The sequence below is a fragment of the Python bivittatus genome, unplaced genomic scaffold (assembly GCF_059951505.1).
Source record: "Python bivittatus isolate LINGU-HERP-01145 unplaced genomic scaffold, Pbiv_v1 ctg000100_np1212, whole genome shotgun sequence".
Lineage (NCBI taxonomy): Eukaryota > Metazoa > Chordata > Lepidosauria > Squamata > Pythonidae > Python > Python bivittatus.
This window is the reverse complement of record NW_028277038.1, coordinates 1,130,434-1,158,259: the sequence shown is the minus strand read 5'-3', so window position 1 is coordinate 1,158,259 and position 27,826 is coordinate 1,130,434. Positions and strand designations below refer to the sequence as shown.

At 49.9% G+C, this 27,826-nt stretch overlaps 1 protein-coding gene across 2 annotated transcripts; it reads left to right on the top strand.

Moving 5' to 3' along the window:
* The first annotated feature begins 655 nt into the window (after positions 1 to 655).
* Positions 656 to 27,212, top strand: WSCD2 (WSC domain sialate O sulfotransferase 2). 2 transcript variants are annotated; one of them, XM_007433519.4, is made up of 9 exons: positions 656 to 772; positions 11,636 to 12,558; positions 16,239 to 16,353; positions 17,872 to 18,056; positions 19,149 to 19,270; positions 19,705 to 19,879; positions 20,575 to 20,739; positions 22,214 to 22,414; positions 24,140 to 27,212. In XM_007433519.4, exons 2-9 carry the CDS (start codon positions 12,180 to 12,182, stop codon positions 24,490 to 24,492), a joined length of 1,695 nt encoding a protein of 564 aa, XP_007433581.1. In that variant the 5' UTR covers positions 656 to 772; positions 11,636 to 12,179; the 3' UTR covers positions 24,493 to 27,212. The 2 variants fall into 2 exon arrangements, with proteins under 2 accessions (XP_007433581.1, XP_087991236.1); XM_088135110.1 differs by lacking the exon at positions 656 to 772 and adding an exon at positions 10,014 to 10,065.
* The last annotated feature ends 614 nt before the right edge of the window (positions 27,213 to 27,826 follow it).

The following is a 27,826-nucleotide window of genomic DNA, read 5'->3' as shown; positions in this document are numbered from 1 at the left end:
AGCATAGGAGATACAGAATCCAATCCTTTAACCAACAGTAGCTGAGCTCCTTCCTGGAGGTTTCTTTTTTGGAACTGAAACAATTTTCCAAAATCCGCCTTCCCCAGTTGGATGTTCTCTAGATGTTCTGAAATCTCCCCATCGCTGTATCTCTGTTGCTAACGTGGACTTCTGGCTTACCTTCTCAGCTGTTTTGCATCCTCAGAACAGCCTACCGAGCTGCATCACTTCATTTTCAACCTTACTACCTTGACATATCCCTTGCTTATATCTTTCCGAGCATCCTCCTCTCAAGGAAGAGACCTCTCCTCTTGGACCCTCAATAAAGCAGCATTATGCACATCAAGAAAGGCACACCATGCATGTCCTTTTAAACAAGCTCCATGTTTTTCTTTAACCCTTGCTGAAAGACTTGGATGAATGGAAAGCTGTTGTCTCGCCTTCTACAGTTTCACTCCAAAAGCCACCGGCAAATTTCCCCAGCCTCCTCAGAGCAAATCGTTGAGACCCCAAAGTGAAACATCAGGGGGAGGATGAAGCCTATCAGCTGGCAGCTCCTTGCAAAAGGGGGCAAAGTTGGCAGCGAAGGAGTTAAGCAGGAGGCAGTGCTAAAGGCTTGTGAATAGAGCAGAGCTCAGCTGGAGCTACAGCAGAGGTAGGGAGGGAGGCAGGAAGAGCCTGCTAGAAAAAGGCATTAAGTGAGGGAGCCCAGAAAACAGCTTTGCAGCAGTTTGGAGCCACAATCAATGACAGGACTGTCCTCCGCAGCTTGGTGAGTCCTTGATGATCAATACCTTTCTTCTCCGGTGGTCAGAAACCACACAAAGCCAGCATGTGACTCCCATAAACGAAGGGAGTCTGCAATGACTGGTGGTTTCAGCTCTGCCATCCACCCCACAGTGCTCCTCCTCAGAGTTGCAGGATCTGAAGGGAGGACCACTCCATCTGCCTGCCGCCAGCCAGCTCCTGGGAAGACTCCCTCTGCCTCCCCAGGGCTCTCCTCCTCCTCTGAGTGCCCAGGCAAAGCTGGGGTGACACAAACTGGATTTGCACCCCAAGGCATCCCTCAGGGATTTTGCTTTTCCACACTAATCCCCAAGGGAGCCAGGAGGTGCCCTGCAGAAGCTCCCAAGTTGAGGAGAAGGCAGTGATTTGACCTCAGACAACCTCAGAAGGGTGACTGCTCCCAGGTAAGAAGGGACGGGGCATCCTCGCTCAGACCACCTCCCCGCACCCTTCGATCTCTCGGTTCCTCCGAGAGAGCAGATGCCCTGCAAAGGAGTTCCTTGGGAGGCCAAGGGCCGTTTGGGTGAAGTTCTGCTCTGGCTCTCACAAGGGGGACTGGGACCTTGTCCCATTTTTCTCCCCCCTTCCCTTTTGCTGCTAGCCAGAGATGTGGGCTTGCAGTCCTTTCTTTACGGGCCATTGGGCAAAACAGCCAGTGCCTCTCTCTGGCTTCAGGGTCTTCGATCTCCAAATGGAAAAGTTGCAAGGGCCACTTTCTCCAGGTCGATGAGATGTTCTTTCACTCTTTTTGCAAAGCCTTTTAAAACCCAGGGGTCTTCTTTAGCAGAGAGGAAGGGGAGATTTGGGGAAAACATGGGCAGTTAATGCTTTTGGTCAGGACTAATTCAGCTTCCTGCTGGAATTGCAAGGGAGAAGATAGTTTTTTGTTTTTGTGAGGAGGAAAATGAGACCTTAATCTTCTGGGGATGTGAGAAATAAGAGAGCCTTTCACAACTCAAACAACATAGGGCAACTTGCCTAAAGCTTGTTTATTGGGCTGTTATCTCCTGAAATCTTGGATTAATTACCTGTTAATGGCCTTTCACCATCCCCTTGGACTCAGAGCTGGGGTTGGGGGGGAAACCAATGATCGAAGGTGGAGAGGGTTCAGCCCGCATTTTCAAGGCATGTTTAACGAAGGAGCAGAGAGGCTAAGCTGTGGTAGCAGAAGTAACCATGGTGGCATTCAGGTCATGGGTATTCAAGGCCAATTAGCACAGAGAAAAAGAATAGTGACAAATGTTGCCTGTCTGTGTGCGAAAGCTAGATAGTTTGAAAAAGAGAGAAAATGCTTCCAAAAGAATGGGAAACCAACTTTTGGAAATGATTAAAAGGCCAAAGGAAACACTTGAATTTGTTTCAAAAGTTGTTGTTTAGTCGTTAAGTCGTGTCCGACTCTTCGTGACCCCATGAACCACATCGCGCCAGGCCTTCCTGTCCTTCACTGCCTCCCTGAGTTTGCTCAGTTTCATGCTCATTGTTTCAAAAGAGATTTTTTAAAAGTTTCATGCTGAGAGGGACTTAGCTGGATGGTGGAACCCTGTGGACACCAAATGAGAAGAGCAAACAGTGTCTCCTCTCCTCTCCTCAGTGTAAAGTGGTGAAAAGTTGACCAGTGCAAGTTCAGCCACACTTGCATTGGAGCCTGAATGCGACATAGACATTCTCCTGGGCCCAGACTCCAACCTGGAGTCACAACTACAAGCAGACTCTCTACTTGCCCAAGCTAAACCATCCCTGGAGGCCAAGAGTGCCAGGCACTCTTCCAGTCCATTGAGCTCCTCCAACTCCAACCACCAGACAACATAAAGGGTTGTAGTGTGTTACATCTGGATAGCTGTGCTAGGAAGTGTGAATGCGGGGAGAAGAAGCTCTTCTGAAGATCCTTGGCTGCGATATTAGACAAGCAGAGAATGTGGAGGCCTTCCACACAGGAAAGACATTTGGGTATGAATAGCTGGTGATAACTTTGGAAATGATGCAGATTCGGGAGAAATAGACCCATAATTTCCTTCTTGGGCATTCCAGTTTCTGTGGTTGGGTTTTGCCATCTTTCTGTCAGTGGGTGACAGACCTTCTTTTCCAAATAAGATTCTGCACACAGGATCCCGTTAAAAGGTGGAGCTGGACCGAAGTGCTTACCCAAATGGGCTGAGACCCAGCAAGCCTGAGCTGGGCTGACTGATGGGTGGGTTATAGTAGCCACGTCCACATCTGGCTTGAGTCTTCATTAACCGGTTGAGTCAGCTGATTATGTGACTGTCACGTGGGTGGAAAGTGGTACAATGTGGAACAAGAGAAACAATTGCTGTGACTTCATTCGCACGTGAAATACTGTAAAGTCCTGAATTCCAGAACTGCGTGTCGGATGGAGCCCAGCAAAGAACAGCATGTCTAGGTGAGCTTCTGGAAAGGCCCCAAGAGGCCCTCACCAGTGGCAAAAGAGCAGCTGGTGACTTTGGGATTAACTAGACATGTTCTAACTTTCAATTATTTAGTGAATAATCTATGGAGACCACGTGTCAATTTCCAGCTGGGAGAGGAAGATTTTATTGTATCAGTAACTAGCAAATGGGATCAAGGGCTTGGAGGTTTGGTCCCCCCTCACTCCTTCCCACCCCCACACCAGCAGCCAGTTAATTTTTTAAAGTGCATCCATTGCACGCAGCACCCAGGGATTTTTTAAACCCCCCTCCCTCTCCCCATCCATTTGTTCACTCATCCTTTTGCAAAGCGCTTCTGCCTCCACCAGGAACTGCTGGAATCACAAACGCGGTTTGAAGGTTGTGGTGGGAGAGGGAAAGGAAAGGCAGTTGGGGCTCTCCAAGGATGACTGCAGTGCAGCAGGAGAAGGCGTCTTGGGACAGTCTATGAGGGCCATCCAAACCGCCTACAACTCCCAAGCAGCCTGCAACAGTCAGGCCCACCTAAGGCATAACTGCCTGCATTTTGGGCCCTGCAGCTGCTTCTGAAAAGGCAGAGATCTCTGTTGGGGTGGAGGGAGGTGGATCAGTGGACAAGGAGTCCCAGCTTAGTGGTGCTGGGAGCTTCAGGACATATTTGGACTCGGTATAGTAGGAGAACCTGGGGTGGGGTGGGGTGGGGTGGGCTGGGCTTCAGTTAGAACCACCTGGCTGGAAACTTGACTCTGTTTCCATCTTGGTCACAGAAGAGCATGCTCTGCCCTTTAAGAAAAGAGCCAGGGTGGGACATAGAAGGGGCATTCTCCATGTCAGACGGTTTGTCTGCCTGATCCGGGGAGGATGGACTTATGGAGGTCACCTGGAGAAGGTGTTTTGAAGCCCAGCTGGAGATGGAGGACCGTCGCTGAAAAGCCTGCATGGCGTCTTCCCACCAGAAGCCAGAGCTGTCCCCACCAGTCTTGGGGACAAATTCTGTACGGGATGACTATGTTGTGTGACCAACGCCTTCCTTTTGTCTGCCCTGAAAGTGCCACCAAGAAAAACTGGCTGACGCCACGCTCCCAAATTAGAAAAGAGAGAACAAATGTCTCTTTCTAGTTCTTCCAACATATGTTCATAATTTTAATTGGCTTCTCTTGTCTGCCCTTACCGCACACATATTTCGGTGTCTCTCTTTCCCCGATCCAAATCTTTCAGCTCTTCTCTGACCGTTGGACTCAGCTAGGGTAGACAAGTCTGCAGCTGCAGAGAGAAATGCTTGATAGTCGTGTTCGGGCAACTCTCTAACCTGGTTATTGAACAAGCCCATCTTCTGAGTTTGCACAGAAAGGCTTGGATTCTTGTAGCACCTCAAACCAAGGTTAGCGTGTTGTGCCAATGCGGTTCCGAGGCCTGTGTGCTGTGTGAGTCCAGCATTTAAACTTATTTGGAGAAGGGGCATTTCATAGATCAGAGTCCACCCCAAACAATGCGTGGGTTCCTTATGGGGCCTTGTTGAATGTGGTTGGGCACAGTGCGTAGTGTGTCTTTGGGTGTCTTTTTTTTGTGGTTCTTTTTTGTCAGACGCAGTTGCTCAGAATAACAACTCCCATCTTTTTGTCAACAGAGGACTTGGTGGAACCATTTTCTTGCTTTTTTCCTCTCCACGGTACCCAAATTCTCAAAACTGTCATTCCTTTACACCGTATTTCCTCCAGCTTTAAGTAAAGGATGCCAAACAATATTACATGCTAATATTTGTTTTGCATTTTCTTTTTTCCTGCTTTATATTTAAAAGAACCTTAAAAAAAAAAGGACGACAAGGCCCCGTTATGGCTTTCTTAACTGAGCAGCCACAACCAACAGGAGGGAAATGAGAAACAGGCCCAGCCTGGCGAGAGCCTCCGAAGGACCGACGGATCATTCCTGCGGTCCGCCCCCCCCCCCGGCTGCCGTGGCCCCAGAGGGGCGAACCCTCACCCAGCCAGCTCCTTTCCAGTCTTGGCTCGCATTTTTCAAAACTCCCGTGGTGCCTGTTGAAAAACAGCTGTGCCTTCGGGGATGGCGCTTGGGAAAAAAATGAAAATGCAGCCACCTTGATTTGTTCCCTTAAAAACAACAACATGACAATCTGTAACAACGCAGATGCATTAAACTTGCATCAAGGCAAATCGCAATTAATTAGAGGCATGATTAATACTTGATGCCTGTGCTTTTTTCGGCCGCAAACATATTGAAGGTTGGCAGCGTTCTGATCATCTCTTTGCGCGCCTGGTGGCGGGGAGAGCGGCTCGCTTTCATCCTCGTTTATTTGTTTGTTTGTTTGTTTGTTTGTTTGTTTTGGCCAACTTCCTTTTCATTCAAATGCGTTGTGAAATTTCCAGTGGGAGCGAGGCTGTCACGGTTGCCCGGGGGGTGGGCAGGGTAGTGTTAAAAGTCAATTTCCATCCCGTCAAATCCCTCTCATCAGATCTGACCCTGCTCAGATTTAGTCCCCAGGGGGCAGTGGGGCGGGGTGGGGTGTCCAAAAGGTCAAGGTGGCAACCTCAGCCATGTGAGCAAAGCCCCATCCTCTTTTTAGGCGTGTTGGATACATGGCGCATGTAAAACGGGGTGGATATGGATCCTGTGTTTGTGACTGCCATTTTGACTTCTTTGACCTCATCTGAAGATGTGCCTGGTTGTACCAAATTGGTGGGAGTGATAGTTCAACACATCTGGAGGGCCCCCAATGGAGAGGACTTTCCGAGAAGAGGGATCCCACTTGGGTTTCTCAGAGGGCTCCTTCATCATCCCAGCTGATGAAAAGCCGTGTGGTCGTCATCAGGAATAAGGGGGTGCATCAGGCTGGCTCTGCAGGACACCTCAGTAAACCCATGGAAAGACGCAGCTGCTTTACACAGGAGCGGGCAGCCAGCGTGGTCCACCAATCTCATGGAAAGACCCTCCAAGTACTCAACAGTTGAGTTTCTCTAATAGGTTCTTGCACTTCTTCTCCTGAAAACAACAGCAAACCCTCCCTGCGTGAAGGGGCCGCTTTGCTGTTTATTTATTTGGGGGGAGGGAAAAGAGGGCAGGCAGATACCCCAAACTCACCGCTCCCTTTCTTGGATTGGGGGTGTGGCTTCTCCCAACCCCAGTGTCCCCAGCGTTGATTACTGAGCAATGCTAATGTGGGAAGCAACAATGTGCCTGTTGTTTAACAAAGCAACTCCCCACTCCACAGGGGCCCGTCCTGCATCATTCAGGAGCCCCCCCTTGAGAGAAACCCAAGTCTAGCCATAGCTGAGATCCAAGTGCTCATGGGAGGGATCAGCTGGCTCAGGAAATCCTGAAGGGTTAAGTTGGCATGGCATGCCATGGCATGGCATGGCATGGCATGGCAGCCCTCCGTTTAAACAGGGCGTGACGCCCTTCAAGTGCTCAGTTCTCTTGAGAGACTGAGGCTGTGCCCTCTCAAATGACTGGGATCATGGGACTTGGTTCCAGTAATCTGGAGGGCACCAGGTTGTGGAAGGGTGTTGTGTAGGATTAAAGTGTACTCAAAATGCAAAATCCATGGTTGCCTAATGAGAATGAATCCTGATTGCATAATGAAAGTCATTCACCCCCCTTCCTGTTGCTTCTTGGGTCCTGGGAGCGTCGGGCAAGGCCACCATCTTCTGGGCTGGGTGGAGCAGCCTTCGGACTCTGCCTGCCTTGCGTGAAGTGGAACGCGTGAGCACGCTCCTTGTTCAGTCAGTGAGTCAAAGCTCAGCTGGCCACTCAGCCAGGGCCTTGGCCCCGAGGCAACGTTCCCTTTCCCTTTCGTTGGCTGTTCTGTTCTGCAGGGGAGATCACCTTGCAAGGGCAAGAATGCCGCTTCCTTAAGCTGTCTGGGGGCTCTTATTACCAGGTGAGACAGGAGCCTCCCAAAGAAAGTCCAGAATAGACTTCCTGTCTCCCCAGGGGTGGGCTAGCCTGTCTCACTGTGTTCTCAAAGGTCCTGGCCCCCTCTTTGCTTGTTTTCCAAACCTTGGCCATGCCTGTTTCGCTTCTTCACTACGTGTCCCCATTCTGCCCATTTCAATGTTGGGTTTTAAGGAAGAATTCCTGTCTTTGGACGAACCAGCCAGGACAAAGCCCAGGGGGAGCAAGGCAGAAGATGGAGGAGGCACAACCATCTTTGACTTGCAACCTTCTGCCCTGCCTCCTTGTTCTGCAGCTCAGCTCAGAGTGGCCTTTTGGCCTGTAGCCTTTTCATCTGGAGGACGACGACGAGGCCTCCTGGTCTTTGGGAGAACAAACCAACCCCTTGGGCCCCTGAGAAATGTGATCTTGGCCAACCCCCTCATGGAATGACCTGATCTCCGGTCCCAGCCAGCAATTCTGGCTAGAACTTCACTTCTCACCAGATTTTGGATTTCCCATTGCAATCCAACCTTAATATATTCACATTGAATATATGTTTTGAGGGAAAGTTAGATATGGGGAAACCATATTAAACAAGGGGAATAGTTAACAATGTTTTGGGGCATTTTTCCAGTTCCGAGGAGGAGCAAACATGGTGGGTCGATAGCTCAATTCTGAGCTGAGCCCTCTGGATTTGTCTTTTCTTGACTGGCCTCAACTTCCATGCCTTTCCTGAACTCATCATTTTCCCCAAACTCTGCAGATTCTTCTCTGGAGGCTGCTCAGCCCCTCTGAAAAGTTCAGCTTTCTTTCCAAGAGAAAAGCGCCTTCTGTCTATGTTTGAACCATCTGAATGTGCAGGAATGCAAGGCGGCAGGGCTGGGCCAGAGGAAGGGGGAAGCGAATGAATGCCCTCCCTCAGCTGATGGGGGGCATCGGCTTTTGGCAATCTGCGGGTGGCTCTCCATCCGCGCAGCTCCCTTTCAGCCCCTCCTCCTCCTCCTCCTCCTGGGTTGGAAACCGTAGCTACAATAGAGACATTGTCTTGGTTCGACTGTGTTCCCCTCTTTTCTTTCTCTTGCATGAAGAACCTGCTCTTTCGACGGAGGAGGAGAAGATGCTCGGTAGCGCTTGTGCGCCCTTTGCGAAAAAGCAACGGCCCCAAAGAGAATGCAAGTTGGTTGCACGCTGGTAACAGAGCAATTGAGAGAGCTGAATAATTTAGCGTCCCTTGTGCTTCCTTGTCAGCTTATTGTAATTTCACAAAACTGACCCTTTGAAGTCTGCCGAGGTAGATGGCATTGTGAAAGGGACGTGCATTTGTTCTCCAGCAGGATCGCTTTTCGAAAGCACGCTTTGGAAGCGTTTATTCGGGCACTGAAGGCTGCGGGTGAAGAGGCCAAGTGTAGCCTTCTCCCCCATGCCCTTTGCAGCAGGGCGTCGCTGCATCTTTTCACTCACATTTCTTTCAGAATTGGCTGAAAGTCAGGAGTCTTGTAGGTAGGCCAGGGTGTATTTTTATTGTATGTAGACAGAGTTCCCTGACTATGTTGTGCTGCATTGAGATCTTCCCACCTTCTGGAGAAAAACATAAAAACCTGAGCTTGATCTGAGGGCAAGTTATCAGAAAATGAAGAGGTGCCCCGTCTGTTGGAGTTGCTTTGTCTTGGGGGAGACGAGATTTGTGGATCATACTAAGCACCAGTTCAGTTCACCTGGTTTTCACTGATTGTATGGTGTGAAGCAGGCTGTGTATGGCTTGTTCAGTGGACCAGGACCAAGACAAGCCGTGATGCAACGTATGAACCGAACTATGTTAGATCTCGACTCTGTGCTTACATCCAGAATGGGTACAGCTTTGTTCCACCCCAGCTGAACTCCATCATCTTCCAGTGACCCAAACATTTGATTTCAAGAACTCACACTTCACCAGTGGAACACTTACATCAGCTCAATTAACGTCCCGTGGACTTCCAGAAAGCCAACCCAGTGCCATATCTTGGATTTTTTTCTCTTTCCTCCCTGCTATTAAGAGGCCACATCCAAGTTTAGAGGTTGGCATAAATGTTGGCTGTGCTATAATGATAAGACTAGCACATTTTTTATTTCCGAAGCAAGAACAACAGCGGGCAAGAGGAATATTTCACTTTTCTTCCAGCAATAAACTTCACCCGTCTGCCCCAACTGCTGGCATCTGGTGGCCTGGGCCTGGCTTGCGTTGGCCTTCTTTCAGAAGCAGGTCTGGGCGGGGGGGGGGGCAGCCTGGTCTGGACTTAACCCCTACAGCATCTGCCTGGGACTGAGGGTGGGGTAGGACGGCTTCCAGTCCTGACTTAAGGTGCTGCCTGAGAATTTCTCAAGTGTCTTGTGGTCTCCAAGGCCTTGTGGCCTTGTATTCTCTGAATTGAACCTAGAATTCTCTCTCTCTCCTTCCTGCATGGGAAGAGCCTCTATTTGCATCGACAACATTATTGCTTCTGCTGGTTGCCTGGAGGCAAAGAGTGTTTGGCTCCCTTTTGCTCCTTGCTAGGCTGAAAGAAGGGGAAACGGTGATCCTGTGCAGGGTTCCGGAAGGGCTTGGTGCTGTGCGTTCAGTAACGCTGAACGTTGGCCTGCAGAGGATGGAGAGGAGGTGGCGGGGTCTCCCGATGAGCAGGAATTCAGCGCTTCCACTGTCTTCCTGTTGGTGCTTCTGTCTTCTACAGTGGCGTTGCAGGCAGAGAAAGCTATTTATTCGTCTGATGTATTTCTAAATCACATTTCCACTCATGGACCGCTTGAGGCACTGCAGAAAGGAACAAAACCAGGTTAAAAACAGCAGTAAACGCTATGAATGCAACAATCAAGGTTCAGAACAATTCCAACCAACGCAGTAACAAGGGCTGCTGTACCTGTTGAGCAGCTGCGTCAAGCTCTTCAAGGAGGCAATCTCAAGAAACAAGGATCACTTGTCTTTTGGAAAGATCTTTATTGCTCGTAGGGCGAGGTAAGGGAATCTTGAAAGCCTGTCAAAGCAGTTCTTCAGATCAACTTATACCAAGCGTAATTAAGGTGGATTTGCTCTGAGTCTCTCTCTCAGGCTCCCCTCCTCCTTGGGCTGAGGTGTTTCTATTGCAACGGTCCTGTTTCCTCCTCTGCTTTCACAAGGCCTGCGAGACATTCCTGCCTGTCCCACATCTATTGGAGATCCAGGAGCATTGCCAGAATCAATGTTGGTGGCCTTCCTCTCCCTCACCCCATCCAAGTAGGGGCCAGATACTTGGGGAATACCCTTCCTTACCTTAGCATTATTCAGAGGAGTTGGATTGTGGAGAGAACTCCTTGATCTTGCCAGTGAATGAGGTGATAACAAGGTGTTCAACTTTCCGTCTTGCTTGTGGGGGACTTCCTGTAGACCCGCCTTCACAGCTTGGCACCCTCTGGAGGGGTTCAAACAGTGATTTCAAAAGGCCCAACCAGCAATTTTTTTCCAGCTGGGAGTACTAAGATTTGCAAAGCAGAGCCAATGTCCCCCAAAGGCTCCAGGGTGTAGATAAAAACTCATCCATAAGCTTCAATCTTTCTTTCAAGCCGCTCTCTTCCCTGGAACCACAGAAGGCCTCCTCTGTTGATTGCAATAAACTTCACACTTCAGAGACAAAGACGTGTTTGAATAATTATACGAGGGAGCAGAATTAAAACATTTATTTATACTCCACGCCGTCTGCACCAGTGATATTTTTTACTTAATCATCTCAAGACAGATGGTAGGAACATTAGAGTCCATTAAACTAATGGCATTCAGTGTTCTCCATTTGTTTTCTTCTTCATTATTTTTGGATTTTTGTCATAGTTTTCTTTTCCCCCCCTTGCAAGGGAGAATTGAACTCCATTCTGTGAGCAAAAGTTGCGCCTGGAATGCAGCCACAGCCTCTGAATATCTCTAAGAACAAATAAAACTAGCAATATCCAAGATTTTATCCCAGTTATGGGATTTTGCCACTCTGATGGACTTCTTACAGCCTCCACCTTAGCAGTGTTTCTCAACCTTAACGACTTTCAGATGGGTGGACTTCAACTCCCAGAAACCCCCAGCCAGCCATGCTGGCTGGGGGTTTCTGGGAGTTGAAGTCCACCCATCTGAAAGTCATTAAGGTTGAGAAACACTGCTTTAGAGAGGCTGGGTTCCCCCCCAGACCAAGAGAAACTCTTGCAATTGGCCCCAGTAGCCAATCACAGGTGTCCATGTAATGATGTCATAAAGCTAATCTGAGGGAAGGTAATGTTTCCTTTCATCACTCTGAAAGGTTTTATGGGTTCGCCCCTTTCTTTGCAGCCCTCGGCCTGAGTCCTCCTGCCCCCGTGATGGAGACTTCCATGAAACGCCTGCTCGGATTTGGAATCGCTCCTAGATCATGTAACTCTCCCAAAAACTGGGAAAGAGAATGGAAACCATAGCAAAGTGCCCACTTCCTGACCTCCAGAGGCAAGAGTGGCTTCAAATCATGATGGGTGGCTCCTTTAGTTCCTAGCCCAGGTCTTTCTGTCTCAATATTTTCTTTTTCGTTGATTTCTAGGTTAACTTTTCTTCCATACGGTGGCAATGAACGGCAGTTCATTCAGCTGTGTTCCTGGACATGATCGTCTACCTCAAAAGTCCTCGGATGCATCTCCGCTTTCTTGCTGAACGTCCTTTCCTTTCAAGGCCGGTTGGACCCATCAGGCTAAAAGTAGCGGCCTCCGATCGACTTTTGAACACCTTTCTAAGCAGGTTGCCAATGCTGTCTCCATCACTGGAAGCTCTTGGGGCAGCAAGGCCTTAGCAGGAGAAGACCAAGGAGGAGTCACAAGCGCCAAGAATCCCACCTTTTCTTAGAGCAAATCGGACGCCTTCCCTGTTGGAAGCTCATGGGGCGGTGGAATCGATGCCTGGAAAGGAGGAGTGCCCAAGCTGGGGCGATGTGCTGAGAAAACGGCATTGAGGCGCCAACCTTATCCGTGGCCCCTCAGACTGCAGCCCCGATCCCTCTCCTCTGCTCAGAAGTGCATTTCCCAAGTGGGGATCTGCCCCTTTCCTCAATTCTCGATCTGGACTCGGTGAAGGTTCGTAATGAAACTGGCATGGCCAAGCTCTTGCTAAAATTCCAAAGATATTTTCGGCGGAAACCCATCCGTTTCTTCACCTTCATTGCTCTCTACCTGACCGCTGGGAGCTTGGTGTTCCTCCATGCGGGCTTCAACGGGGAGACGAGAGTCCCGGGGCCTGCCTCTCGAACCAGCAACGATGCTGCGGAAGGGACAGAACCCCAATATTTGGGGACGCTGCAGACGGGCAGGGAATTTAAAGCAATGCCAGAGTCTCTGGTGTTTGCCCGAAGGTACGGGGCTTGGTTCAAGAGCCCTCCCAAGGACGCAGCAGGAAGAAGCCGTGGGGATTACGGGGAGACGTGGAGTCGAGTGCTCAAGGGGAGGAACGTCCACGAGAAAGAGGAAGACAGAGGTAATGTTGCTTTGGGGAAGCAAAACAGCATGTGGGGAATGGGAATTAGAATCTTACTTTTATCCCAGCTCTTCTGAAGTTATGGCTGCCTTCATTTGAAGGGCTGGGCCAAAAATTATCTAGTTTCAGGGCAGACAATTTAAGATTGCATTCATCTTTTTAGCTGCCACATCACACTGTTGGCTCATTTTGGGTTTGTATTGCTCCAAGCCAAATCTTACTCATTCTTTCCTTGCATCTTTTAATGTTTGCACTTTGTTCTATTTATTTCTCCAATTTCCATCCTGGGGCAGTTTGTGCCCAGTGTTTCAACCTCCCAAGATTTTTTTGAATCTGGCTGACTGGCCTCCCAAGCTTTGTGTCATTTGTGATTTTAATCTGCATTCCCTTTACCTTGCTACCCAACATGTATCGAAATAGTGGACCCTGTAGGTGATAAGCTTGCAGAATTTATCTATTTGCCACCCATGCCAAAAGTCTCTCAATTTGCTCCAGAAGTTCCCCTAGGGCTGCTCAACCTGTTACCAGTCCACCTAAGAGTTGAAACCTTCTAACCTCTTGACTACAAGGTTTCATTAGCAGCCATGTCAGATTTTTGAAATCAAGTTATACTAAGTTCGTGATGTCCCCCTTATCTATCAGCTGGGTGATTTTACTAGGGGGAAAAAAGGTAAGCTAGTCATCCCTTATTTTTGATAATCTGCTGCTGCCAAGAATAAAGGAATTTGATGCTGCCCATCAAATGGCTGCTTAATCATCTCTTCCTGAATTTTACCTGCTATTGAAATCAGTATGATTTGTAGATTTCAGACTGCCCCTCTCGACCTGTTTTTTAAAGATGGGAACAACACTTGGACATTTTCATTGTCTCAATACCTCATCTATTCCCACAAGAGTCTCCTAAGATTGCAGCCAGCAAGTGGAAGTAACCCTTCTAAATGATTAATCTTTCTCTCTCTTTTTTTAATATACTTCAAAGAACACACCTTCATTTCCAGGGGGGAAAAACCCCCAAACAAAACACTTCGTATGGCTTTGCCAAGACAGTTTCATGTTAGACACTGGGTGGGGAAGAGTAAATCACTGTATTGCCCCCATCCAGAGATGTAGTAAATAAGGGAAAATCCAGGCTGAGACAAAGCATTTCTTCCTCTCCAAAAGGCACAGGAAGAAAGCTAGAGATTCTGAAGTTAGAAAGGTGGCTTTGTGGCTGAACTGGCCCAGTGTGGATGTTTTCCAGGTCCACAAGCCCGGCTGTAATCGCAGCTTCCCCTTCACTTTGCCTGCCGGGTGGCATCTTTGGCTGGTGAGTTCAGGGCAGTTTGCTGGGTGCTCAACGTCTCCAAAACCGGAAGATGCTTGGGATCTTCTCCACCTGTGGCTCCTCTATCCCATATTGCCTCCAGCAGGCTTCCCCCAGCTGCTGTCATCCAGCTGTGTTGGGACACCCATTCCACGACTTCATAGCCGGGGAACTTACTGCACGCGAGTGGGAATTTTCAGCCAGCCCATGGACTGCAGGAACTCGGTCTGGGCTGGCCGTTCGTCCCGCAGAGCTGCGTCCTGATCCAAAGCCACGTTTTGCCTTGGCGTTACCCCAAAGGAAGCCCCCGAATTTCCTGTTCCTGGTGGTTTTGGCCTCGGCTAGGTGGTTCTGAGAGGTGCAGGGAGGCGGTGGGCTCGTTCTTGAAACACGCTCAGCCACGCTCGTTAGTTTAATTTGAATTGACACTCCGAGAATTTGTACCAGATGGCAAGGGAGATCTGGTTGCCACCGACAGGCAGCCTTCCTTGGCAGGCCCAGCCGTAGGCAGAGCATCCGCAGCAATTAACCTCGAGCCGGATGGCTCTCCGTTCTGGCTGTCAGCGGTGGAGACCAGCCGAGGAAATCACGGGAGCAAACGGGGCATCTGTCACGGGCACGGCCCTCCCCTCCCTTTGCTGCTGCTCCAGGGGGGTGCAAGGACAGATGCGGCCCCCATTTGCCCCGCTCCCCCCAGCCCTGCCGCTCCTTTTCTTGGCAAGGGAGCCCCACCTGGATGGGGGCAAGGGGGTCTAGGGCAGCCTGAAAATCCCAGGGTGAGGAGGGGGTGTTTGCGGATTTTCCCCAGGAAGACCCCCAGCAGTCTTGAACTGAAAGGACTTTCCAATCGATTCCCCAGCCCTTTTTCCTCCCCTCCAAACTTCCTCCGTTGCACCCCAGTTCAGGGACAGGATTTGGGGTGTGTGGGGGTCAGAGCAATTTAAATAACCTTAGTTCCTCCTGAAAGCTAAAGCAAAAAGATAGGAAATTTCAGGCTCGCCTCCCCTCAGGTGTCACTGTTCTGCCACTAAGCTCCCAGGATCGCTGGACGTTGCATTTTTTAATAAAGGGCCATTCCCCCCCCCCCCCAGAATTTACCTTACTAGCACACTGAAAAGTCAAGGAGGAAAACGAACGTGAATCATCAGCCAGCTGTGCAATGACCATGCTGGCTGGGGGCGATGGGAAGGGTAGTTCAGCACATTGGCCCAGCCTGGATGGATCACTGGACAAGCATTCAGCGTCCGTCTCATTTCAGATTCAGGGCTGCCTTTGGAAAGGGCCGAGCTGAAGGCTCTGGGGCTGACCCGACTCTTCCCCCAGCTGAGTGGCTTTCTGGGGCAAACCGAAGGCAGAGGGACAATTGCAGGGTTGGTCCCTTTTTCCCCTGCTGTGCAAGGAAGAGAAACACCCAACAGGTTTTCTTGCACCAAGCCTGATGCTGTAAATCAAAAGGACCATTGGTATGCAGGGGAGCGTGCTCTGAATCCACATCTTGGCACTAGCGAAGCCAGTCTGTCACTCTGACGGATGGTTCCCTGGACAGAGAGTGCAGATTTCGGGCGGGGGGAGCAAGGGGGGCGAGGGAGGCTGGGCTGCAGTCAAGAGCCTGCTACTCTACGCCACCTCCGTCAGCTTTCTGGATGGGAGTTTTACGCTGAGAGGAGAGACGGGGGGGGGGGGGAGCCGAGGAAGAGCTCTGGGTGGCAAGACAGCAAACTCCATACAGGGACCGTGAGGAATGTGGCGGTGGTGGGGGGCTTCCCTGCTGCTCCATCGGAGATATTTGCTGATTGTGGCGTCTGGCTTCTCATTCACTGCCGCCCGCCCAGTGAGCGCACTGCAGCCGCAGAAGACCTGCTCAGCCTTCCTGTGGCTTGGGCCCCAGGCCGCCCCCCCCCAAGAATGCCAAAGCCCTGGGGAAGGGCCTCTCTGCCCGCGCGCGGTCTGCCGTCTCTTCTCCATGCAGGTGGAGGAGAGCGGTGAAAGGTCTTTGGGCGCTAGGGAGTGAAGCTCTCAGGAAAAACAGGGGAGATGCCAAAGGGGGAAAAAAAAAGTTGGCAATTCGGAAGGATTGTGTGCCACGTCTCCTCTTGCTTTTTGAAGATGTCTGCCAACCCACGGGCAGGTTGCACGTGACATCAGAGGCTCCTTCCCCACCAGTCTCACAAGCATTTTTTTTTTTTAAGGAAATGCAGATATCTGAAAAATAGCAAGTCAACTCTCCCCAGGCCAGGTTGGTGCTGAGGATGGTCACTCTGTATGACCCATTTAGCCCGCCCTTCCCCGTGACCCCGTGGGCCAAGGTCTGGAGTGTGCCTGTATCTCTCCTGAAGATAAAAATGGTGGATGTTAACATTTCTTCTCATTTTGCCAGCAAAATACATCGGCTGTTATGTAGACAACACCCACCAGAGAGCCCTCCGTGGAGTGTCCTTCTTTGACTACAAAAAAATGACATTGTTCCGTTGCCAGGACAACTGCGCTGAACGGTAGGGTGGCAAACGACACCAGGACTTCATTAACGCCAAGGCATCGAGTGTTTCTCTCCTGCTGGGGTTGGCAGTTTAAGGTTCTCGCAGGGACTGTTTTGCCCAATAGTTTTGAAAGATCCCATTTTTCTCACTTGAGGAGAAGCCAAGACCTCATTTGCAAGGGAAATGACCCTCCGCATGAGGCAGACCCTGAGAAGCCGGAGTGATACCTCCTGAGGTTTGCAGCTGGGGGGATCCACCGAAAATAAGTTTGTGGCAGAAGCATTAGATGGAAGCCCCAACCCTTTCCGTTTTACAGAAATAAAGGCGATGGGGTGGTTGACTGGCAAATGAGTAGCCTCGTTGAGAACAGAAGGAACCCTGTAAGGGACCCTTGGTGGGCACAGGGTGAGACCCCCTATGTTCCCCAGCCGGTCCAAGTTCTTGCACAGGGCCTACCGAGGTTGGACCCTGTCCGATGCTTCAGGACCAGGGAGAGCTCCCAGGAAGGCAGGCGCTGATCGGGCCACCTCCCCTGAACTGCCAACCCCTTTTATAAAGATTGGAAGGGAGATCTTCTGATGCCTGCTGGATTATGTCGCCTTTAATGGTTGGGGAGGGGGCAAGCGAGGGGGGGGCAGCAGACATGCCCATGATGCAAAAGGATTGGAGCCAAATCATGCTTAACGGGGGGTATTTGGGAGACCTTTTTTGGAATTAGAGGGGTAATTAGAGGGGTTGGGGGCAATTCGGGGAGGGAGGAAAAAAGAAATGCTGAGTCCTACAGACCAAGGGGAGCATTCCAGAATGTCCCCTTCTCTAGAGAACACCAATGAAGTCCCTTCTCCTCCAATTTCGTGGCCCACAAATACGTCGTTGCTCTGTAGTTCTGCTCTGGAGCAGCACTTCCTCATGTCCCTACTACCTGCCGGAGTTCTCCACCTTAGTTATTGCTTCAGTGGCAAAACACATATATCACTCCCCCGCCCTCCCCCGTACATAACATAATCCAGCCAGACCTTAAGTAACGCGGCTGTCTACAATCTATAGAATGATGGGGATCCTTCCTCTTGGGAAACGATGCATTTTTCTACCTGCATTGAGTAAATCTTGTTACCAGGAGTAACGTTTGGCAAAGGCACCAAATTGCGTTTCCCCCACTGGGTGACTCAAGAGGAAGGGTATTGATCCAACATCAATTTATTTTCTCTACTTGTTGAATTTATTCCTCATAAAGCTAACGGTTGTGGGGGCAAACAATAAAACCGAGTTAAAGCTGAAAGTAGGTGGGACGAGTGCCCAGAAAGCCATCCTGGTTTTGTCCATGGCTCCTGCCATGAATCTAAATCGAATCCTTGCTCAGAGTTCTTCAACTTAAGCCCAAGTCTGGTTAGGGTTCAGCTAGCCCGGCTAGCGGGTGATGATGGCACGGCCGTCAGGACTCCCGCTGCTGTGCACGGGGGCTGCCAGGGCAGGGAAGTCCACCCTCTGCCTCGGGGTGACTCCCCCATTCGTGGCGCCTTCGCTGTGTGGCAGGGGCTACCTCTACGCGGGGCTGGAGTTCGGGGCAGAATGCTACTGTGGACACAAGATCCTGGCCGTGAACGCCAGCGACAGCGAGTGCAACATGGAGTGCAAGGGAGAGAAGAGCAGCATTTGCGGAGGAGTCAACCGGCTGTCCATCTACCGCTTGGAGCTGGCGCAGGAGTCCACCAGGAGGTGTGAGTAGGGTCTCCTTCCCCGAGGGCCTTGCCACACAGCCTTCTTTCCACGGAGTGGGTCAGTTGATGGGGAGGGGAGCTGGGGCGGAAGGATATCTAGGAAGAGGGCAAACCCAGTCTCACAGGGACCTATGTCTGCAGGGGGAGTCAAAAAAGTCAAATGACAGCTGCGACGCTGTGATTAAAGCCCCACCTCTTCTCATTTCAGTCACAATGCAGGTAAAAAAAGGGGGGGCCTCCATCGCATGGTTGCAGCCTCCATCTTGACTTTTTTGACCCCTACCTCCTGAAGCTCCCCCTGTGATCGGTCACCAGTTCTGCCCCGGGGGAAAATGGTGGGTTTTTTTCCTACAAAACTTTAAAAAGTTTTATGGAAGTCCCTGTTAAAGCAATGGGAAGAAAACTGAGATAAAAAGAAAGACTTTCAAATGCAGGGGAAGAAAAATAACCCGAGAGCTTTTTAAAAAACCTGGCTTTTCTTCTGATGCGTGCCAGTTCCATACAGAGCCCCGAATGTCTTCTTTGGAGAGAAGGAACCAGAGACAGCGAGAACATGTGTGGTCACAGAGAGATTAATAAATGGGGCTGAGGTTTGGCATTAGACCCACAAACAGTAGCCGCAGCAGTTGGTGAAAAAGCATGTAGATATTTATGACAGGCTGGATTTTTCAAAATGACAGCCATGAGGTTTCCCCCTTGGCTTCGGGATTGATGGTGCTAGGATACATTAGAGCAATTGGACCAAACACCGGAATGGAATTGATTTTCATCTTGTTAATAGTTAATAGGAGAAAGAAAAAATGGGAGCCAGTCTGGGGTGGCGTTGAAGGTGCTGGACTGGAAACAGAGAGACGGGGAGGTCTAAAGCCGGCCGGGGCCAGTCAGTCTCAGCCCAACCCACCTCGCAGGGTTGTTGCCGTGGGAAAAACAGGAGGGATGCTGCCTCCTTGTACGCTGCCTTGAGTTGTATGCAGAATAAAGGCGGGATATCAATGCAAAAAAATGGCAGTCTCCTTGCTGACCTAACCCATCCCTGGTCTGTAAGTCCCAGCCATTCCCAGCGAACAAGCCTCCCTCTGCTTCTCTCCTCAGACGGCAGTGCCATATTCCGCGGGTGCTTCCGCCGGCCAGAGAACGTCTCCTTGGCGTTGCTGGCAAGCAGGCCCATGAAAAACATGTCTGTGGACCGATGCGTTGACCTGTGCACAGGAAAGGTGAGCCGAAGGGCCTTGCCCCGTCCCCAGAAGCCTTGCACAAAGATCTAGCTTTCCTCCATGCTCCAAAGCCCCCTGGGCTGGACCACAACTTCCTTATCCCCCAACCGCTGCGGATCCTCCCCAGCCAGCGCTCCTTGACCCTTTGGGGGTGGCAACGTCTCCTGCCTAGCGGAGGCCAGGGAGGCCTGGAGAAAGCAGGGTCTGGGTGAGGGGCTCTGCATGTGGAAGGGGGAGCCATGCAGGGCAAAAAAGGCAGATTCGGAAGTCCTGAGCATCTTTTCTCCCTTCCCATGGTCTGCATAAGAGTGCCAGGACCTCTGGACCAACCCCCACAATCTGGCAGGCAGGGGCTGACCTCACTTCAGCTCTGCTCCCAAAGCATGTCCCCACACAGCTAGCCGAGAACTCTTTTCTTCCTCCCTACCTCCCAGGAATACCCTCTCGCAGCTCTGGCTGGCACCTTCTGCCACTGCGGCTTCCCTACCACCCTCTTCTCCTTGCACGAACGGGAAGGCGAGCACCTTTGTGCCCAGAAATGCAACGGGGAGGAGTTTGAGAGCTGTGGCACCTCAGACTATTTCATCGTATACCAGACCCAAGTGCAAGGTATTGGGGGCAGGGGAGGGTGCTGGGCAGGAGGGCAGGGGGGCTGTGGGTGTTCAGTGCCAGAGCACCTCCCGGGCACCCAGAGGGTTCCCTGTTCCATCACTGTGGTCTCCAAGATGGCCTGGAGTCCTGGGTACACGGCCTCCACCACCACTTGAGGCCCACCTGAATAAACTGCCTCTGTGGTCACTAATTTGTACAACCACAGGAATGGTCCCTGCTCTGGGGTGGGGGAGTCACAGACCCTCTAGTAGAAGGGCATGATGTGAGAGAACATCTCTCTTTCTCTCCCCTGAGAGCTCAGATAAGGAAGGTGTACACCGCCACTCAAGAGCTGGAAAAGGCTTCAGACACAAACCCTGGAGGGTTGTCCAATCCAGTTGACAATCCAAGGATCAGCTTCCATATAAAACAATTTCATAAGCCGAGTGTCTGCTCTGGAAGCCCAATGAGATAGCCAAGAACTTTGAAACCTTCTGCTCTGGAGCACTACCAGTCAGTCTGGGGCAATCAAGAGTCCCCCAGGCCACCAGAATGAGTCCAGGGTGAGCAAAGGGGGTAGAAATTCCTTCTCCTTTCGCCATGCCTTCAAGAGCGCCTTCAGAAATGGAGTTTCTTTAAGTTTTTTTAGAAGTTGCCTTCAGAAACACCTCCTTCATGACTTCAGGAACTCTTTCTTGTTCTCTGTTTCACAGATAACCGATGTATGGATAGGAGATTTCTAACGGCTTGGGCCAAACAGTTGGTCGCCCTTGCCAGCTTTCCTGGAGCAGGCAACACGTGGGCCCGGCATCTCATTGAACTGGCCACGGGTTTTTATACTGGGAGTTATTATTTTGATGGCTCTCTTTATAATAAAGGTGATGGCACGGCTTTCTTGGGAGTTGAAACGGGTGTGGAAGGGTGGATCAGGGCGGGGGTTGAATTTATCTGGAGCCGTTGGAGGAGCACTCGGCAGACAGTCTCATTCAGCTATGAATTGCCACTCTCTACATCAGAGCTCCCATCCTGCAAGACCATCCCGCATGTGCCCCAGAGAGTCCAGGCAGTGAATGGAGGTTCTTCTGCCTGAATAATGTTAGTGGGTCCCTTGTTCTGCCCAGCTCCTGGTCTTCTGTCTTTGCCCCAACTACCTGGTGGAACTTCTCTAGGCTGGCCTGCCAGCATCTGGCCCTGGCAGGAAGAACTCCAGACAGGTCAGGGCCATAGCCGTAAGCCCAGAGCTTTGACCATGTTGTTTGTCTCAGACTCCGCACAGCCCAGACGATTTGGGGAGGTTGCCTCCTCCGGCCATCACTTCTGATTATCATCTCTCTTTCTCTCTCCCTCTGTTTCTTTCAAATTGTCAAGCCAGCTTCAGACCCTTTTCTGGAATTTGTGGTTGCCTGGAGACCAAACCTTGGAAGTTCTATCTCATTACAGTTTTAAAAGATCCGTGGGAGAAAAAAGACAGATCTGTTAATAAGCACCCGCTTCTTAGAGAGAGCCCAGTAAATTTTCCAGCGTGGCTTGGCATCCCAAAGAAAGCTCCATTACAGCAGTCAGCCTCTGATAATCTCACCAGGGAAAGAAGGCATGTGCTGAGACTTAAAATACCGCCAGGGAAGACGCTGCGCTGGTCTCCCTGACTGTAAAGCATCAGTTGCCTCTCTTAGCAGCTGGCTAGCGAAGGGGAAGGCAGAGTGAAGGCCTGAAGCTAGCATGCACAGGATGTTGAAGAGGGAAAATAATCTTTGGGCCGTGTTGGACCTAATGTAACCTCCTGGTATTCTCAGAGGAAAGGCAGCTGTTTTGTAGGGGCCACATTTAATCACCCTTGCAGAGAAAGCCATGTCAGATTTTCAGGCCGAGATTTATTCTATTTCTAACGCACGTGGCAGGCCAGTGAAAACCTCATGGAACTTCATCTCTGAGCTGAATCGTACCCATGAACTAGCTTTCTCTGGGAAATCCCTCAAAAGGATCTGGGCCCTTGACAAGGAAGGCTGACTTAAGAAATCCAGGAACCGTCTGCTGGAAAGTCAAGCAGGGTGGGCCAAGGGGCTGTGGAAGAGGGAGAGCTTTAGCCATATGGGCAGGGCTCTTCTCATTTTAGGATTTCCTCCCAACGAATTGCTATTTTAAATTATTCTGGTCAGTGCGAAGGCGCTCCTTGCTTTAGGTAATTCTCCCTGGGCTGTTTTTAGCTCTGCCCCCTCCCCTGCCTTGCCTTTCCTGAATGATGAGACCTGCTAAAGAGTGGCAGAGTGTTTCTTTCATTCTCCCTTTCTTTTCTCACACGTGTTGCTCATGCTTTGCTCTTTCTTTTCCTCCCTCTCCCACCCCCGCCAAAAGGGTTCAAAGGCGAACGGGATCACTGGCGCAGCGGGCGGACGATCTGCATCAAAACTCATGAGAGTGGGCAAAAGGAAATTGAGGCGTTTGACTCCGCCATCCTACTGGTTCGCAACCCCTACAAAGCACTCATGGCAGAATTCAACCGGAAGTACGGGGGTCACATTGGCTTTGCTTCTCACGCCCACTGGAAGGGGAAGGGTAGGTCCGGCCATCTGCCCAGCTGGGGTGGTCTTCCAGCGTGGGGTCTTCTGCAGCACCACAATGTTCCTTGAACTTCAGGGCTCCAAGGGGGAGATCCACGGACAGAGCTTCTGGATAAGCTAGGTTTCTCGCAGAGTTTAGAAAAGCCACAACTGTCCATGATGAGCCTCACCCTACATCTATATGGCTTATGCTGCTGCTTCCCACCTGTGCATTCCGAGTGAGGGTCGTGTCTCAGAGGAGAGGGTGGTGGGTATCCATGCTTTGGGACGGCCATGGACCAGTTGGGTCTCAGGATGTTTCCCTCTCACCTGGTGGGGGATTGCAGCAGAGAGCAAGGCTATCAGGAAGGAGGGGGTGCATTCCAGGAAGGGAAAGGAGACAAAAGACAACATGGTCCAGAGGTGGAGCATGGGAAACATAAGAGGTTCAGGGTAGCCACTCCCTAGAAACTCCCAGGATGTGTCTACTAGTTGCAGTAGTATAGATTTAGTCTGGCAAGATTCTGTCTATAGCAGTGTTCCTCAACCTTGGCAGCTTGAAGATGTGTGGACTTCAACTCCCAGAATTCCCCAGCCAGCCATGCTGGCTGGGGAATTCTGGGAGTTGAAGTCCACACATCTTCAAGCTGCCAAGGTTGAGGAACACTGGTCTATAGTGTGTAAGCAGATAAAGAAACTGAACTCAACGGGTCTGTCTCACCATTGTTCTTGGGCTGGGTGTGACAGACCTCGAGCTTTCTACCTACACAGTTACTAGTTATTATTAGTCAGTTGTGTAGAACTGAAAGAACTGCTGGGGAAGAGACATGATCTTTTTAAAAAAAAAATCTGTGTTTTGTTCCATGGCATTAATTTTAAGATGGCCTCAGGAAAGGTTCCACAGCCAAGTTTTATGAGATAGGATTATACAAGGTGAGCTGTCCTGTTTCTGTTTAATGAAACAAAGAGGCTATTTAAAACTTTGGTCTTGGGGGGGAGGGATAAAAGTTCAGACAATTAATCAGAGCCGGGAGGGTGGGGCAGCGATCAAGTGTGGCCCTTCCTCAAGGAAGGTGAGACGACAAAGGGGTGGGTGTCAGAATCCTTTCTGTATGATGGAGGCACTGACCTGTTACGGTCCCAAAGAGAATCCTGGCCAATTAATTATAGTTCATGATCCATTTTATCACCGGATTTAATGTGAGGAACAATTAGCAAGAAACTTCCAGGATGACGAAAAGGATTTTATTCTTTTTTGAAAGCAAGGGAGCAGGTTTAACAAACCTCAGGATTGGACAACCATCAGAGAGGTGTGCAAATGGCATTATCAACAAAAGACGTTTGTGCAGAACCTTTTATATACCTAAGGTTTCTGACGTGTGCGTGATAATGGGTGAAACAACCTTTTTCTCCTTGCAAAGACAGTTATTATGTTAGCCCCGTCTCTGGAACTGGATGTGGTAGCACCAGGAATACCTTGCTGGAGTAACCTGAAATACAGAAATACAGAAAAGAGTCATGAAAATGTTAGGGCAAAGCATGCTCTAATATGCATTGTATTTGGAGGACGTGGCAAGCATAGGTTGAACATGACTAGGAGGATGTGTCCTAAAATAAAAGTAGAAGTGAACTGAAGCAGAACTGAATGGATCCAGAATGGGAAGGGTTGCCCGTTGCTTGCTAAGACACTGAAGATCACAGGGAGGGTTTAGCCAATAAAATCTTTTCTTCCTTCACCCAGAATGGCCGGAGTTCGTCAAGAATTATGCTCCGTGGTGGGTGACGCACACCCTCGACTGGTTGAAATATGGCAAGAAGGTCTTGGTGGTGCATTTTGAGGACCTCAAGCAAGACCTCTTTGTCCAGCTCAAGAGGATGGTCAGCCTCCTGGGCATCGCAGTTCACGAGGACCGCTTGTTGTGTGTCGAGGGACAGAAGGATGGAAATTTCAAGCGATCGGGGCTGAGGAAACTGGAGTATGACCCTTACACTCCAGAGATGAAGAAAATGATCAATGGCTACATCAAAACGGTGGACATGGCTCTGAAGCTCAGGAACCTCACTGGCGTCCCAAAGACCTATTATCCCAGATGATGGGCAATAGTCGGAGCACTGGGTGGAGGAGCTGATCTGCCTTAGGAGGTGCAAATTGGCTTCTTCTTGGCCAGTAACTATTTCCACCCAGTGGGTGGTGTGTTTATGAAGACTCATCCTGCTGGTGCTCGCTTTTAAAGAACCCTTTTGCATGAGCAAAGAGAGTGATTGCCATCTTTCGTGGTTGGCTGAAGATGCTTTGGCCAGCCTGTCCGCAGAAAATGAGGTCCATTGATGGAGGCCTTGCAAAGGGAAATCTTCGCTGCTGCTGCTGCTGCTGCTACTGCTACTGCTGCTGCTGCTTTTTCTCAAAAGTTTGGTGTCCCTTTCCACCCAAGTGAGATAGGTCACTCTGCTCTTCTGTAGCTGGTTGCCTTCTTGAACCCAGTTCGAAATAGGCAACTTGCTTAAAATCCCATTGCTTGGTTGCCTTCCTTGGTTCTGCTGGCCCCACTGGAGTCCTCTATTTTTGAATCCTGGACACTTGGACCTGGATTACTCCCAAAGCCCCATCAAGATGGACCAGCTGACCAATGCTTAGCAATGCTGAAGTGATAGGGTGAAATTGAGATGCACTGGAAGAAGCTGATATATATATTTTTATAGGTGTGGGGAGAATGTAAAACATCCCATAAATATAAAAAGGAGCTTTTCAGGAATTAAAGTCCTGGGCCCCACCATCTGCTTGTCACAGAGCAAATTTTTTACTTGCAGGGATATTTTATACCTAACCGAGCCTTATAATCGCATGGCCATGATATGAAGTGCTGTGATCCGACCCGTCTTCTCCACATCTGACCACCTTCTAAGCAGCATGGCTCCTCCACATCGGAGGTTGACTTGCAAGAGTGGATGGTCCAATTACCACTGGCACCTTCAGCCTCCAGGCATCAAGGGGTTGGGCTGGTTCATACACTGGGGTGCCCCTCCTGCATTTTGCAACAGACTTGCCCTGAGCCTTCTGGACTCGTGGGAAAAAATAATCTCTGGTTGAAGTTCTGCTCACCCAGGACAGATAAGGAAGAACTGGTTGGTCTACATAGCATTCTTGTAGTAGTCTTAGGGTTAGGAAAACAAGGCAGAATTCAGGGACATAATTTGCTTGAAATTCTGAAGGTCCTGGGAAACAGAAGGCTTGGACTCACCCCATCCACTTTCAGGGAAGAAGAGTTGCTTATAGTGGCAAAGAGGCAGCTCATACATGGGGTGCATGACTTCTATTTTCATTGTGTGAAAGCTCAGATTTGAAGGGGTGAAGCAGAGATGCCAGGCAGGGAGTTTTGTTCTGAAACAGTCAGGAAACCAAGCGAGGCATTCTCCGTGGGTTTGTATGTGCCCGAGGGCATCAGAAGTCAGGAACAATGGTTGGGCTAGACTCAGTGCAGGCAACAGCGAGTGCTGCCCAGAGAGACGTCTTTTAAAATCATGTTGCTAGCTCCACAGTCCTCAGCTGAGAGGTCATATAAAGGCACAAGTCCCGTGGCAACAGGAAGGGCATTTGCTTAAACCCTCAGACTCTGTTAGTGATCCTTCTCCTCCGGTCAATGGGCAGTACCAGGGTCTCTGGAGCAAACGGGGAGGCTTTCCCAACATGCGTTATCTGATCCTTTTAGATGGAGCTGCCGAGGACTGGCCTTGGCACGTGCTGTATGCAAAGCAAGCGTTTTGTCACTGAGCTGCAGACAGCGCCTCTTGCAGCTTCCTCTCCCGTGGTCATCCATCGCTGCACAGCTTTGAGTGGCCAGCAGTTATGGGTGCATCGATTTCCTCAGGAGCCCTGCAGGTCTGGAGTTGACTTGAAATTTCTTCAGGTGGCCCACAGAGCAACCAGCCCTGCACTGAGGTAGCCTCTCTCTACTGCTTTTCCTGGACGACGGCACTTCCGTCTGTACATGGTTGAGTATTTTCCATTTCCTCTTAGGGTTCTTTACCACCATTTGCATCTGTCTGGGGTGTAATTCTGAGCAAAAATAGTTAAGTATAAGAAACATTTAAATAATTCATGCTGGGGCAACAAATCATGATTAGGCCAACACCAAGTTGCAGAATGCACGTACATGTTTTAAGTTGTACAGAGAGTGAGGTCACCGTCCTTTTTTTCCGCTTCTGTTGAACTCCTCAGCCATTTATGAAGAGATTAAAAGTCAAATTGTCCTTTTCCCCCTTTCTCATATCTCTCCCCCCGACCCCACCCAGAATAACACCCAGAATAACCCTATCAACTACCATCACAAAAGCCACCTATTGTCCCCAGCTTGTTTCCGGTGCACAATTCTCTCTATTGGATGAAAGCAAAGATATTTCTGCTGTAAGGGACTGGTTGCAAAAGACACCTATTTTTTTACATGCTGTTCTGGAGGGAAGCGAATGGACAGTCGCCAGTGGGCCATTCGTAGAGCCTGGGGCTGTTGGGTGTGCCAATGTTCGCTTCGTATTTCCTCCTCTTGCTTTGATGCTTAGCCAAAGAGGCTCAGGTGGCTTTTGTGTTCCTGAAAAAGAAGAATGGCATAGGATGCGGAGTGGGGAAGGAGTACTGGACCTGCTCTGAGCCTTCGTTTAGTGAAATCTTGGGCCTTTTGTTCTCCTTGTTTCTCAAAGACCAAATAACCTTTGTGCTAGCAATATGATTTCTGCATCTTCCTTCATGGGGCAGCCTCAAAGCTGCTGGACTCCATCTGAACAATCCTCAGGTCAAATGCTGCCCATTAAACCAACGTTTTGTTAATATCTCTACGATTGTAGCCACGGGTCTTTTGTGGGAATCTGTGTCCATGTTTGGCATGAGGGATGGGAGTTGAGCTGGCCCCCTGTTACAGACCCACAGCGCAAGGGATGGATTTGTTGGGTTCTTTTTTCTATAGGAGAGGATGAAGATGAGATTTTCAGTGGTTTGACTGGGTAACGGGATGCTGAGAATAGTTCTGCCTCTGCAAGTAAATTCTGGCAGTACAGTAAGTTCTCAGGCACTTTGGTTCCTAAATGCTATGAATTGGCTCCTCTTGCTTCCTGAACCACTATTTTGGGGCTGAGTTGGTGGATCCAGTCAAAACCAAACCTAAAAATCTCTCTCTCCCTAATCTATATTCATCCTCTGTTGGTATCTCTATCTCCTTCTACTGCTGAACTTGCAAGGAGCAACGAGGGAGCTGTCCTGCTATGATGAATGTCTTGGAAGAGCAGAACCCCAATATATGTTTTGAGGGAAGGCTTGCAGCCCCCCTCCATAAAAGCAGTTTGTGTGTGTGTGTGTGTCTTGAAATATTGCAAGCAGAAATTATACTCTCCCTGTCAATCAAAAAACAATAGCAGTCAATCCCATTAGAATTTTATCTCA

What these genes read in the sequence shown, in the direction of transcription:
- WSCD2 (XM_007433519.4), top strand. Translation starts at nt 12,180, where the DNA reads ATGGCCAAGCTCTTGCTAAAATTCCAAAGATATTTTCGGCGGAAACCC. An exon ending in CGAGAAAGAGGAAGACAGAG is followed by an intron (nt 12,559 to 16,238) that starts GTAATGTTGCTT and finishes TCATTTTGCCAG; the next exon opens with CAAAATACATCGGCTGTTAT. An exon ending in TGGCTCTCTTTATAATAAAG is followed by an intron (nt 20,740 to 22,213) that starts GTGATGGCACGG and finishes CCCCGCCAAAAG; the next exon opens with GGTTCAAAGGCGAACGGGAT.